Source organism: Argiope bruennichi, chromosome 11, assembly GCF_947563725.1.
Source record: "Argiope bruennichi chromosome 11, qqArgBrue1.1, whole genome shotgun sequence".
Lineage (NCBI taxonomy): Eukaryota > Metazoa > Arthropoda > Arachnida > Araneae > Araneidae > Argiope > Argiope bruennichi.
In genome coordinates this window covers 66,194,785-66,210,403 of record NC_079161.1, presented here as the reverse complement: position 1 = coordinate 66,210,403, position 15,619 = coordinate 66,194,785, and the positions used below count along the sequence as shown (strand labels likewise).

Here is a 15,619-nt window from a genome sequence, read left to right as displayed (position 1 = left end):
CTATTTTATTTTCATTTTTAAACATTTAGATCTTAAAAATTCGATTGATTATTTTTAAATTAATATCAAACATTTCTTATATTATATTTTATTCGTCTTTTTTAATAAAAAAATATTTCATACTTTCTTCCTTTCATTTCAAATAAAAGAAAATAGTTTCAGTTCTTGTTTAGAACGCATGCGTATTAATGCAATGAAAGCTCGCTGTTGGTTTCTTATGAAGCTTCAGAAGCTTATGTTTATTTACGTTATATGTGCAGAGAGTACCCGCGAAATTTACAATGTATTACCGTTATATATACTTATGTTTAATTTTAATAAACTTTTGTTCTGTTAGTTATGGTCTTGATCCCATCTCTGCAGGGTCATATGCAATTGGAGCTATAAGTCTTTCAGCTGGATTTGCTGGTTATAAATTTGTTAGATGTAAATTTGAAGAATGCTGCGATGATCAGTGGATAGACTTGCAATCCAGTGGTAAGTAATCTAAAGACTGAGAAATAAATATTGCAAATACTTTTTCCTTTTAGGTTTTATTAATGAGGATTTTTGTGTAACAAACATTTATCTTTTTATAGGATTTATCTGAATTTTATTTTATTGAGTTGAATTGATAATATGAACTGATTTAGTCTGATTCGTAGAATTATATTATTTACATCCTCGTCCTGCCTAGGAGAGGGAATCATTTGCTTTAAATTTAATTAAATCTTAATCACAATGATATTTTATTGAAATTTTACAATAGCTGAATAATTGCATACACTATAATATTGAAAACAGATTTATAAAATTTTTGCTTAAGCTCATAAACTGTAAAAAAAAGTATAAACAATTTTTATATAATATTTGTTTCAGTTAATAATCTAGGCATTAATTACTTGGATTAGAAGAAAGAAAAGGGGCTCTGTTATTTTTATTTTGAAAAAGATATCTACTTTATATTTTGATACTCTTATGTCTATAATAATAAAAATTATATGATTTATCTCTTTTAAAGGTTGATGGAGCATTCTGTTAATTATTTATATAAATGTTCAATGATTATCTTTTTTAAAACTTTTATGAGTTAAAATTTAGAATTGAAAAAAAAATGTAAATGAAACTGATTTCTTGAAAAAGATTATGTAAAACTAATAGTATTCAGTAAATCCTTTTATGTAAACTAATAGGATTTCAACTATACACATTTTTTTCTCTCCTTTTTGCAAGAATTTAAAAAATAATAATATTATATTTGTTAAAAGGTTAGACTGTGTTCATTTCAAAGCTTATCAGTTTTTTTTTTTTTTTTTTGTAATGAGTTAAATATTATTAAATTGTATGAATTCTTTGGATTTTGTAGAGAATTCTGATATGTATGAGCTATGTTATGTAAGCCAGTCTATAAAATTGCTTAGCATTTTTACTATATAAACAATTCCAGGAAGTAAATATATTATTAATGTTCCAAGTTATCCAAAAATGAAATAAAGTAGATTTTTTTTTAAATATTTGTAATTAGAAAATATGTTTTACACGCAACTTAATTTAATTATACATTTGCTGTTTTATTTATTTAAAAATTCCTTTTCTTTATTTATTTGTAATTCAAATGCAGCTCTTTATATAAATAAATTTATACTATTATGATTAAAATCTGATTTTAAAACTTAAGAGAAGAATGTTTATTCACAAAAATATATTCGGCTATAATTAACCTTGTTGAAGTTTTGCTTTGCATATCAGAAATATAATAACTGATATTTCAAATCTTCTAATTAAAGACTGTAGCTGTTCTTGTATTTGCAACTGAATATAAATATAAGTTTCAATCTTAGCAGTACTATGAGTTTCTATATGAAAGCTATGATGTCCTGAAGGTCTGATATAGAATGTATTTGCAAATTTTTATTCCTAATTAATGCAATAAAGTTGAAAGTGATAATAATTAATGTATTCTAAGATAATATTTCAACATGGACCAGTGTATCTCTGCCGCATATAATGACTTCCATACAGAGCAATAATTAATCATTGCATGTGTTCTTCATTTTATATTAACAATATTACTCGAGTTGTTTCTTATTGTAAATCAGACAACTGAATAAAAGCAAATTTATAAACAGATAATTATTTGACCCTGAATATTTATTCAAAATCTGTATAGAATTTCTAATTTACTTAATACTTTTTATATCAAAATTTTGAATAAAATTTCATAATAGTATTTTTAATATAATTATTATTTTCTGTAAGAAAATTTGCAGAAGAATGAATTTTGAATGCAAAACTTACAGTTTAAGAAGTTGAGATATGCAAGATGTTAAAATATATTATTATTTGTGTTTTCAAAATTTATTCCATATTATGCTTGTATGTATTTATCAGATCTTAAAGAAGACTTTACACACAACTTGTTTGGCCAACACCTTGCCAAACGTATTGTGCCAAAGGCATTGCAAATGCATGTTTTGAAAACTAAGCCCAAAAAAGCTCTTGTGATGTCTTTCCATGGATGGACCGGATCTGGGAAGAATCACGTGAGCCAGATGCTTGTAAAACATCTATTTAAGAAAGGGGCTGAAAGTCAGTTTCATCATCTCTATATCGGAACTCGGGATTTTCCTCACGAGGAAGAAGTTAACAAGTATAGGGTAAATTTTTTAGAAGTCGATTATATTTTACTTTTTTTATTTCTTTTCTTTCTGGTTACTTTTTGTGTTCTCTCAGTATTTATACACATTCATCAAATGAATACATGTGATGTGAATTCTGGAAGCAAAGTTGAAATCTTTTGCTATCTGCTTAGCTTTTTCCTAAATGCTAAGCAGTTAATCAAACCTTATGTAATGCTAAATAACGGTATTAAAATGTGCATTTTCTTATTTAAAACTGGTATTAATACTTATTTATAAAAATAGTTATTGTTGAAGAGCTATATTTAATATATGTTTAATGTACATCATTTCTTGTTGAATATATTCTTCTAAGACAGTTTTTTAAAAAGGTTTTTATACTCAAAGTCTCTTTTGAAAGAAAGAAAGAAAATATTTCATCAGTTTTTTTTACCAAGAAGTTTTTAATATCTCCATAGAAAAATAAAGAACTAATTAATGACTAGCAAAAATACATTTATATTCAAATCGGTTATTTAATAGATATTAATACAATATTTTAAATTCATATTTTTTTTCATAATTACTTTTCCTCTCAGATTGAAAAGTTAATAAGAAGAAACTATATTGTAGAATGTCCTCATTTCCACTTTTTTCTCTATAATTGTGACACTCAATTATTGATAATGATTATTGGTACATTGTAGATTTCTATACTTCAACACCATTTCTGAATAGCTTCTTAAAGCAACTCACTTGTTCTCTCATTCTTTTGGTTTTACTTGAACTATTCAGCATTATTAATCTTGCTGGTACATTCTTCCTTAATATATATATATCTGAAATTCTGATCACATAATTTTGTCCTAAACCATTTTAACTCTAATGTGCATTCAGTTCAATAATTCTGCCTTATTAGTGCACTTTCTGTAATTGAGTTTATGGCAGAAAGGTTCTTTAACATTTCTTACTGACTGTTTATTTTTATCTTAATTTTCAACTTTAAACAGGTGACCTTCTAAAACTTATAAGCATGTTATTATCATTCAGTAATTGACATTTTATTAAGTCCGAATTTCTGTATATAATTGAATCTTTATAATTTCAGCGTTTCTTTTTGCTTCAATATTTCTTTAAGAAAATGTATTAAAAGTTATGAGGTTTTTTATGGATTAGGATAAATTGAGAAAATCATTTCAAGGGTTTTAAGCCATGATTCAATAATAGTATGGAAGGATTTAAACAGAGTATGTAAATTCAATGGTTCTTAACTTTCACTTAGAATTTTTGCTAAATGCTAAGTGACCTTTCAAATTACAATCTAATTGCTGGAATTATGCTAAAATAATTTTTTTTTTTAGTATTGTATTAAGTGATGTATAAATTAAATTAAAAATGTTTGAATAAAAGGGGTGGGGAAATGCAGATTCAATTAAACTATAGTTACCTTTTAAACTTACAAATTCTGTCCTCATTTTTAGTGAATGGTTACACTTTTTTTAAATAACATCAGCATTTTTGTTCTCCTTTTGCTGCTTAACAGTTGCACCAAACATGTTAGCAAAATAACAATTGTTTTCATAATAATTTTCCTTATAACATCTGTAAGCAAGTTGTCTATATGTTATATTTTCAGTTAATTGTAATTTTGTAAACACCAATAAAAGCAGAAAATCTTTTAATTTTGTTATTAGATAAAAGCAATGATTTGTGTTAATATTCAGAGAGGAACACTGCCTCTTTCTGTTTAGTTGATTGTAATCTTGTTTTTCCTTTTTTATAAATAAGTATCATACATTTTTTTTCTTGTTAGTTAAATTATAATTAAATTTTGTATTTTTTTAAAAAAATTGAATCAAATCTCTTTTTACAAGCTATGCTACAAAACCATCTCGTTAATATTACTATTCGTTTATGTAAAGTAGTTTTACTGGTTTATTTATTTATTTATTCATTTGTTATTCAATAGAATATGATTTACCATTCAGATATTTTATTTTTACTCTGTTTTTATCTGTTTAAGTGCTTTCAAGGATGAGATTTCATTCTAAGGACATATATTTGATAATATTTAATTATTTTTATAATTCAGTATAAATATATGTTTATCATATATTTATAAACATAAATTACTTATCATTATGTAAATTAAATTCTTTAATAAGGTTACTGTTATTTTCTGTTGAAATGTATATTCAAGGAAGCAGAATTAAAAATACAAGTTAATTGATATACTTCATTGACTTTTCAGGCTCGTTTGAGAAAAGAAATTGAGGAAGCAACTCAAAAATGTGATCGATCTCTGTTCATTTTTGATGAAGTGGATAAAATACCTTCTGGTGTGCTTGATGCATTAAAACCATACATTGATTATCATGAAAATCTTCATGGAATTGATTATCGAAAAAACATATTTATTTTTCTGAGGTAATTATTTTTGATATTCTTTTATTAATAAAAATATAATTTTACAAAATTGGCAAAACTGTCTTGAATTATAACAATTTAGAACTCTCAGAAATCTATTGATAGAATTTTAGCTTATTTGTCAGACCTGTTATCCATTAAACACTCATTTCTTATATGATAGATGCTTATTAATTCTAAAGGTTCAAATTCTCATCTTTGTATGATATGAAAGTTTAGAGAAAGAAGGATGCCAACTCAGATATTCACATCATATTAACTTTGATTAAACTGACTTTGATTTGACTCTTAAGTTAACCTCCAAATTAATAATAATCTTAAAAAAAGTATTTTTGAATTGCTTTACTTTGTGAAATTTCTTCTTGGCAAAGTTGGAAGCTAATAAAAAAAATTTCAAAAAAGATGACAAGCAGATTAGACTGGTTCAAATTGTTTACTCTTATTATTGTGATATAATTACAAAGAGAGAATTTGTAATGACAGAAACTGTCATATAATTAAAAATGTCACTTCTAATTATAAATTCAACTGTGATTTTTTAGTTAACATCTAGTAACTAATCATACCATTGGAGAAGAAAATGAAAAAGGGAGTTTTCTCTGTAAAAAAAGTTGACCAAAGCATAAAATGATAGTAGTAGATAATAATTTTGATACCTTTTAATACAATTAATAAACAGAATAATTATTTCTCATTTGGCAGATATTGCTTTAGAGCAGCAACTCCTGATCTCTGTCTCTCTGTTTTCTTTCCACAGTTACATTTTTTGTTAATCTTTAATTTTTACAACCCTCTACACTTATATACCTCTTAACCATTCTTCTGCATAAAGAAGCTTTTTTAATTAATAAAATTTTATAAATATTATTATAAAATTAATGAAATTAAGATCTGAATTTAATCTAGGAGACAAATGATGTGGATTAGGTAATGACATCTATAAAATTTTTAATTTCTTTTTTATACTAGGATTAATGGAATACAAAAACAAATGAAAACAGTGATGAAGTTTTAAATAAAAATTTCAAAGTGAAACATCTTTGTGGGGATGAAGGATTTTTCTATTTAACATTGATCGAAAAGGAAAAAGGACACAAAGAACAGTGGTTCTTTTCAAAAGGTATAACAGTATAATTAATGAATTGGAACAGTATGTTTACTGGTCTGGATATAACTAATTATGAACCAATTAATCTAGATATTAATATATGCTTTCTTTTATTTAGTGAATAAAATGTATTGAAATATTCACATGAACTTGAATAAAAAGAAAATTCTAGAATTTTTATTTTAATCCCTCGTGTTTTTTTTTTTTTTTTCTGCCATCAACAAGATCACTCATATATAGTATATCCTTAATGGACATATAAACTGGGAATTTTATCCCTTAGAAATATGGGTGTCTTTTCAACTAAAAATACAGGTGTGCTGCTGAAAATATTTTATAAGATCTGAAATACAAAAAAGTGTTAACTTTTATGAAACAAAAATACTTTTATTTTATGTGTGATGTCCAATTTTTTGCTTTTTAACAGCATTGTATAAACAACATTTGATATCTGTTCAATCTGTTTGTATTTTTTATATTTCAGTAAGTGTATTATTGGACAATTTAACTATCAAAAAAACTGATTAACTTGACAAAAGTTATTACAAAAAGAGAAAAGAATGGAAGGATTATTTTACTCTGTTATGAAACACAGTTTAGCTTTATCTGAATAACTAATTCACAACAAGAAAAATAACACATGTAATAACCTGAATGTGCTTCCTGTATGTTATTACTAGTTGCCTTTGGTGACCATTTGGTTTGTCAGTAATACTGGTTATGTTTACTTTCATTCACTTTCTTATTCATAATTTAATATTCATGATTCTCCTTAAAAAATTTTAAGCATCAAATTGGAGCAGTCATCAAAGCTTTGATATTTTGATAAATTTCTACCTATTCAATTCATTGTATATATAACCCATCCCAATTGAGTTATATCCTATGATATCATGGTTGTATTAAAAACATAATTTGATGATCTATCTTCAAATGTTCATGTTTTTGAAATGCATTTATTTTGATTTTTAACATTAAGAGCCAATAAGCCCCTAATAAAAAAAAAATAAAAAAAATTGGAAAGGGGATCAGGAATCGAAGTTAAGAATTTGCAAATGGTAGTTATTAAAAATTAACTTTTACTCAACTGTAACTTCATTTATATTCCTCATGTAAATTGCATATATATTGCACCTGCATAGATTCATTTTCCTTTGCTGTCAGCAGTAGAAGAAAATCATGCAATTAAATGTTTGATAAAACAATGGAAATCTGGTTGAATTTCAGTTAAAAAAGGAAATCTGTTGTTAAAATAATGCAAAAAAGATGCCAATTTACAGCAGATTTGCTAAATAATTAAATCGACCTTGTTAAAAAGTTAATTTTTTAATGTTTTTATTGTTATTAAAATCCGTTTTGTGCATTTTTTTGGAAGTTATCTTGGGAAAACGTCAAAATCTTATTTAAATTTAATTAAATTTCTTTTTAAAGTTTCTAAACAATAGCCTTTAGGTGCTCATTTCAACTCTGTAAATTATATCCATGCCAGCTATAACAGTTCTAAGTTCTAATAGTTCTAATCCTGTAAAGCACCAGCACACACATTCTTAATATTATTAGCAGAGATTACTAAAATGAAATATATGTATACAATCAAGAAAAGTAATTTTGTTTAAAAAATAAAAAATATTGTTGATTTATTGTTTTGTTATGTGATTATTAATCAATTATACATTCTGCTAGACTAGAATTATAGTTTTCCATAATTTAAGTTGCACTTTCCTTACGTACAATGGGAAATTTTGAATGTAGGTGCAAGGCATGGTTTTAATTTCCACTTGCATTATTGTTTTCTGGAGAAATAACAGGTTTTCAATTCTTTATAGCAATTGCAAAATAATACTAACAAATGATTTTTATGAAGGGATAAATAAGGTTTTGAAATACATGTAAGAGATGTTATTGCTTTGAAGACCTAATTAGTGCCCTTCTCCTTTTCTCCTTTTTTTTTTCTGCTACTGTTTAGAGGTGAGAGGGGGGCTTAAAATTAATTTTTATAGGTAACATTTATAACAAATTTTAATAGAAATTAATTATTAATAAAAGATTTTATAAAATTTCTTTTTATTACAATCATATTACTTTATTAATTTGGTATCAAAGCAGTCTTTTATAGATGTTCAAAACCTTTAACTGTAGCAAAGTGATACATTCAAGTTCGATTTATATCTTACATAATTCTTTCTTTATTTGTAGCAATACAGGTGGAAATAACATTACAAAAATTGCCCTTGAATTTTGGACTGAAGGCAAAAATAGGGAAGATATATCTTTAAAAGATGTTGAGCATATTATAACAGGGGGAGCTTATAATGAACCAGGTAATATTTTATCATTATTTCTTTCTTGTGTATATTTGTCATTATCTCTCTCTCTCTTTTAATATATAACATAGATAATTCAACAATTTTTGTCATGTTGTTGTTACTAATTTTCTAACATGTATCCTTGTGATGTTGGATGTTTCTTGAACAAATGTGTTTATATTGAAAAGTAAACATAGAAGCATAAACTGTTTTAATAAGTAAGATAGTAAAAAATCAATTAGAAAATTCAATCATTTCAAAAATACAAATTCAAAATATTTATTCATTTTAATCATAATAACTATAACTTTTTTCTTGCATTGAATTTAAAAGTAATATATTACTAAAAGCAATGCTTTTTATATAGGCTGAATGCGATCTAAAAAAAATTCTGTTGAATTTAATTTTCTTAATGGTAAAAAAAAAAATTAAAAATTAAAAAATTGTAGGAGCTTATAGTTTGTGTATTTTCTGTAGGCTGTTCAAAGTTCACATTTTCTACCACGTTACTGGTACCATACAACCAATAACGAGGTAGAAAATGTGACCTTGAATTGCCTATTGAAAGTACACAGACTATAAATACTCTAAAATCTGTGAAATTGAATATAACTAATTTTGGTTATGGTTTGAATCACAAAAATTCAGTTTTATTTAAGATTACAATTTTTATACATTTAGTTACAGATTTCAAAATTTGAGATAATTTAATTTTGACTTTTCTGGTAAAAGAATTCTATTCAAGAATTGAACAGAAATGCCAAATATTTTGGGTTTATAAAATTTATTGTATGATATTATCCTGATGAATCAAGCATTAACTGTTTATATTTTCTTGAAAATATTTATTTTTAAGTTGTAAAAACTCTTTGTTGAATATTCCCCCTTTCTTTCTTTCTTTTTTTTTTTTATGTAGAAGGCTACAGAGCTCTGATAGCAGAGTGAACTTATAGAAATTTTGAAGGAAATTATGATAGGCTTTTTATAAAGTCTATCTTCTAAATCTGTGTACTTATAAAATTATCCTCTTATAAACTATCTTTCTATAATTTACACCTATGCTGTGACATTTGATACTAGTTATTTATAAATAACCGATTATTCTTCCCAATATTGTAATATATTTATAATTTTGACTGTGAATGACATTTTAAATTTAAAAAATTAAAATTAAGAATAATTACTTTAACGTTAAATTAGGTGGTTGTCTTTGTTATGAAATATTGATCTAACATATCTTATGTTCTTGATTAGAATGTTATAACCACAGGAATATTGAGGCATCTGCTATATCTATTACTCAGCATATGTGGATTTCAGTGTTTTCATAATTAAATTTTATTATGTTTGAGATCGATTAATTTTCTTTTATGTAATAATTCTAGAATATTTTTAATATATCAAGCAAAGTACAGATTCATTCACTTGATTGTTCAGGTGGATGATGCTTATTTTACTTCCCTGTGTTTACATTTGGCATAATTTAGTATTGTATGTTCAACTTTTTTTTTTTTTTTTTTTTTTGTTTCAAGCCTGACCATATCTTAGAGTCTTAGTCTTAACTATAACACAGTATACAACAGCAAGTCAACTCAACTTGATTAATTTCTGTCAGCCTAAAAGGTGTTAATACCATAAAAACAAAAATGGCATATTAACACTAATCTTCATACTTCTGTTTAATATTTGTGTTAGATGCTGAAAGAATAGTTTCCAATAAAATGTTTAATTTTGTAACCACAGTTGTCGGATTTTCTCTTTATGACCTTCTGCTTTTTTATACATTGAGAAAACAGTATATTATTTACCCTTCTTTCTTCTATCTTATTCAATAAAAAAGATTTAAAGTACTTCAATAAGAAAGTAAAGGTATCAGTCTAAAAGAGCAATATTGAAAAGAGATTTAAAACTTTGGGGAAAATTTTAACCCGTAGCATAGCAAGGCATTCATGCTCTTAAATGGAGACTGGTGTCTTATCACTAGATGAAGCAATCCTACCTTTGACACTGCAAGGTGGTGATTTGTTCCATGATAAGATCATTTGTCAGAATAGTTATTAGTGATTGGCTATCAGTTTTGAATTACTTTCAACATTTGTAACTTGGATGGTATTGTAATCTTTGTTCATGCATTCTTTGTACACACATTTAACACTTCTATTTATTGCCCTTTTTTATTATTGAGAAATCAACTGTGTGTCCAGAGCTATTAAGTCTGTAAAATTTCAATTCAATTTTTTATATATTAACTTAATCTTAGTAGTCCCCTAAGAAAAGTAGTTTTAAAGTTCATATTTTGGTAGTCGTGTAACTCAATTTATTTTAGAAATCTTATATAGTTATGTTAATTGTATTGTATGTCTCTCTAATTTTCAGTTATTTCACCGAAAGTGTGAAATTTAATTTTAAAGGAAAAGTGATTAAACTAATCCAATAACATTCTTTCTATTCAAAATATATTTATAAATAAATATAAGAACATATAGAAGAATCATTCAACATTGAAGTTAGTTTGTATATAGAAAGTAATTCATGATTTATGTAATATATCAGAAAATTATTTGATAAAAAGATTTAATATATTTCAATAAGGAAGTAAAACATCAAAGTAAAAAATCAATATTATAAAAAAATGTTTAAAAATGACTGGATTAAGAAAAAAAAAAAAAAAAGATGTCATCATTGCTTATTTCTGAAATTAAATGCTGTCTATAATTGCCATAGTGTTTGAAATCTTTATTAATAACATACATGAAAGTGGAACTTTTTCAAAACAGAAAATTAAACCAAATCTTCTTATCCGGATCATCAACAATTGAAGAAACAAGCTAACAAAAGGATGAAAATTTTTAACAACAATGAAAATGATTTGGGTTTTATTTGAAACCGTGAAAATGTTATTGTAAAGTATACTTAGAAAAACCTTTAAAACTGAGATAATTAAATATAGACAAAATTTTTATTGCTTATAATTGGTATTGTTAAAAAAATAATTTAAAAAAAATTCTTAAAACAGTTTAAAGATTAATTTTGTGCTGATTATTTTTGGAAGTTATGAAAAATATCAAAATCTCAATTTTTAATTGATTACAGTTTCAAAAAAGAAAAATTCTACTGGTCACATCTTTAAAATATATATATGGCAAAATTGGTAGCTTTAAGTTGAAAAGTTTGGCTTATAAAGTGCATGCACACATACACATTCTTTATTATTGCTTTAGTCAGCTAAAAGGTTTTTTAAAAAACCATTTTTTCATTTTTTTCCACAGGTGGACTTCGACACAGTGAAATTGTGAGAAGTGCCTTGATTGATGTTTATGTCCCATTCTTACCACTTGAAAAGAAACATGTGAAGATGTGTGCAGCAGCTGAACTTCAGAAAAGAGGTTTAAAAACTGATAGTACAACTGTGAATCGTATTGCTGATCAACTTTTGTATGAACCTTTTGATCTCTATTCCAAATTTGGTTGTAAAAAAATAACCCAGAAAGTTGATCTTTTTGGCTATGAAGAGTTTTAAGGAAATTCAACTTCTTTGTTATTTTGTACATACATGAAAAGCAAGCTTATGTTGAACTGTTGTTGATCATTTAACTCACCATTACATAAGGATTTTTATATCATCTATTCATTAACATATTTTAATCATATGTTTCAAAGGGTATTGAATATATTTTGCTATGCAAAGGGAACATTCTCAGTCTCTCTCTCTCTCTCTCTTTCTGATGCAGGTTACATTTATTATAGCTATGTAATTAATATGATCAAGAAAGAAATCTGTGAATTTTTATGCTGATTATATTGCTATTTCTTAATGGAACACACATCAGTTGTCTCTCAAAGCATGATGTGGATAGATTCAGAATTATGTAGATAATAATATTTTTAATCTATTTTGTATAAGAAAACAAACCATAATTTTTGTATTTTCTATATCTGCTGTAAATATTTCAAATTATATTTTATTAGACAGTGTATCATTTATTTGCATTTTTTGGGTTGTTTTTGTATAAACATTCAGTTGTTTAGTATCTTAGATGAAATGTTTTTGTATTTATTCATGTTTCTTTCAGTTATGTTTTTAAGAATGTTTCTTTTTATGCAAAATATTGTGTAAGAATGAATTTTCAAATTTTATTTGATTTTTAGTGCAAAAAAGATATATAAATATTTAATTAACTAAAGCATATAAATAAAAAAATTGATTGCATATAACAAGAAATTAATAAAATATATATGGTTTTTCTTCTTGCTTTTATATAAATGAAATATATTTTTTTCAATCCCTTGGATCATTTTTTAAAATGAAATTGAGAATGTGGTGCTTTTATTTGAGGTTGTTTGCTGCAAATTATAGATTTTATTACTGATTATGGCTTCAAGTATAGCTTTACATATTCATCTAAATTTCTTCAAGCTTGCTGGTCTGATATAGGGTAAATTCCTAAGGGTTAAATATATTGTCATTTGTATGATGTGGTGATTTGGAAAAGCGTTACAGGCTGAGGTATTCTGCTCTTCATTTTCAAGCATGATTCAAAATTACTAGGTCTTATGTAGCCGCAAATCAGAATACTAAATATAATCAATTGATGCACATGTAGCTCATAATGTCCTTTTCTTATATATATAAAATATGACATGATTTATGTAAATCGTATTGAGCCTTTTTACTTATTCATTATTCATTTACTTTTTTTTTCCCCTAATAATTCCATTACTTGTAATGGAATTATTAGGGGGAAACTGTTACATGCAACTCTAGATGCAGTACTACTTTTTTCAAATGAATTAGGGACAATTGACTATAGTTTTAATTTTTCTAGTATTCTTTGAATATTTTGGTTATTAATATATTGAAGAATTTTTTTTAATGTGACATCTTTTTATGCCTAATCTTAAGGTAAATTATGGTATCTCTTTTAAATACTAATATATTTCAAAGAATCTAAGATCAAATCTCCCTAAGGTTAAAGACACTTGATTATGTGCTAGATTGAATTTATCTCCGAGGTTCATAATTTAGATAAATCCATGTTTTAATAAATGTTCCTATATAAGATTTAATATCCAAAAACAGTAGCTATTGTATTAATAAGCAGGTTGAAGATTTGCTAACCAAACCAGTTCTGTTTAATAACCATATTGGGAAATAACCACCATTCTAGAAAATTTATATTAGTCACACTCTACATGTCAGTTGGCTGTAAAATCAAGGCTGTCAATATCGCTTTGGGAACTTTTTTGCTAGAATCGAATTTACTAACTTTACTTTTTCTATAAAACCAGAAAATAAACCACTGAGTACTAAGAAGATATTACTCTTTATTACTTATTAAATGATAATTTGGAATATGCTAAATATTTAAATTTTGACTCATCTTGACTTGAGGAATAAAGCTCAGATTTGCAAAAGAATGAAGCATTTATTTCTAAATTCGCAAAGGCATTCACCTGCTCACCTTTTCAATGATTTTTCAAATTGGAAATAAGTAAGTTCCAATAAAATCAAGTCTCCCTAGTTATTTTGATGAGAAGTTAAATGTAAACATCTGTGAGAAAATTGTCAGAAAGCATTAAATACCTTTCTTGATTTAAAAGTCTATGTTTGGTCATTCCTTTTGGGAATTTTTTAGAAATTTAGATTTTATTATATTATATAATTTTTTGTTTTTTAAAAACTTTGTTATTACAATTTTACTGCTGTGAGCCTGCAATAGAAATAGTAAACTGTAAATTCATTGTTTTGTGACCTTTGGGTTGAAAATACTTATCTTATATCAGTATTTGAAAGTTATGCATATTCCAATAAAAATAAGTATCTTATGATTAATGCACTTTAGAAAAAGCTTACAAATTTTGCCAACAAAGTCTAGTCAAAAATCATAAAAATGATGAAATTTAATAGACTTATACTATTGATTTCCTTTTATTAAATAGAAGATATAATTGTATTGAAAAAAATATACTCATTTTGTATGGAGTAATATGTAAATATTGTAAAATAATATTTTTATACCAAGACTTATCAATGAGGTATGACAAAGGAAAATGAATGATTTTATTACATGTTCAAATTGAACCTTTTCAATTTCTTTTTTGATACCAAAAGAAATTAAACTGCAATTTATAATGTATTTGATGTTTTAAATTTTGATGTTGCATTTTGTTCTATAACTAAATCTCAATAGTTCTTACTTATTCGTATAAGCTTGTTTTTTTTGTTTTTTTGTTTTTTAATTTAAATATCTTTGCTTATTGTGTATATATCATAGTGTTTATTCTTGGTTTTGATATTACTTTTTGTTCCAGCACTAAATCTGAACAATTCTTACTTATTCTTTTAATTTTGATTACATAAATTTAAATATTTTTGTTTATTGTAAACAAATTGTAATGTTTATTCTTTGTTTTGATAGAAGATATGTTTCTTGACTGTGTATGATTTTATAATGATTCTTATGCCAAAACAATTTTACTGAATCATATTTGAGAACTAATGATATATTGCACAGAATGGGTTTATCTTAACATTTATATTTTCATTTTTTTGAATTTGTAAAACAATGAAAAATTATAACTGTTTTGTTTGTTTGTTTGTTCTTTTCTTTTACACACAGTGTAATTTATTCACAATACATTGGTTGTATTTTTATAAAATATATATATTTTACATGGTTGTTAAGTATTCAGGTCCTTTTTGCTCAATTTCAGAAATCAAAAATATGCTTATTTTTTTATATTATTTTTATCGTATTGTTTTTACTTGCCTAATTATGCTTTGTTCTTTTAAGAATTGATTTTATTTTAAAGTTTTATTTGATTTGCAGTATAATTATAAAGAGTCTAAGAAAAATCAATTTTTAAAAAGTTGCTACAATAATATCATTACTTAATTGTATCTTGAATAATTGTTTTAATTTGAACTTCTAAAGAAAACTGCTTTTTAATACATTTTATTGGCATTCTAATTTTCAGAGAAATTAATGATTTGTTGATAAAAGTACTAAATTAGAACAAGCTATTAGTTTTTTTTAAGAAAAAATCATCATTGAATCAAAGTTATTAAATATATTATTAGTCATAAACCAAAATAAAAATAACAAATATTGTTCTATTTGAATAGTATCTTATATGGTTCTGAATAGTAGTATCATATCAAGTAGTATCAAAATTATATA

The 15,619-nt window shown here is 25.0% G+C and overlaps 1 protein-coding gene across 1 annotated transcript; it reads left to right on the top strand.

The window, feature by feature from the left end:
• Positions 1–216: 216 nt before the first annotated feature.
• On the top strand, positions 217–12,432 carry LOC129957558 (torsin-1A-like). Its single transcript, XM_056069916.1, has 5 exons — positions 217–477; positions 2,371–2,636; positions 4,849–5,024; positions 8,329–8,453; positions 11,708–12,432. The coding sequence occupies exons 1-5, from the start codon at positions 282–284 to the stop codon at positions 11,956–11,958; spliced, it is 1,014 nt and encodes a 337-aa protein (XP_055925891.1). The 5' UTR covers positions 217–281; the 3' UTR covers positions 11,959–12,432.
• The last annotated feature ends 3,187 nt before the right edge of the window (positions 12,433–15,619 follow it).

Bases quoted from the DNA above. Each gene is read 5' to 3' on its own strand.
- LOC129957558 (XM_056069916.1), top strand. From the start codon at position 282: ATGTATTACCGTTATATATACTTATGTTTAATTTTAATAAACTTTTGT. The intron at 478-2,370 runs GTAAGTAATCTA...TGTATTTATCAG, and splicing joins GATAGACTTGCAATCCAGTG to ATCTTAAAGAAGACTTTACA. The intron at 5,025-8,328 runs GTAATTATTTTT...CTTTATTTGTAG, and splicing joins AACATATTTATTTTTCTGAG to CAATACAGGTGGAAATAACA.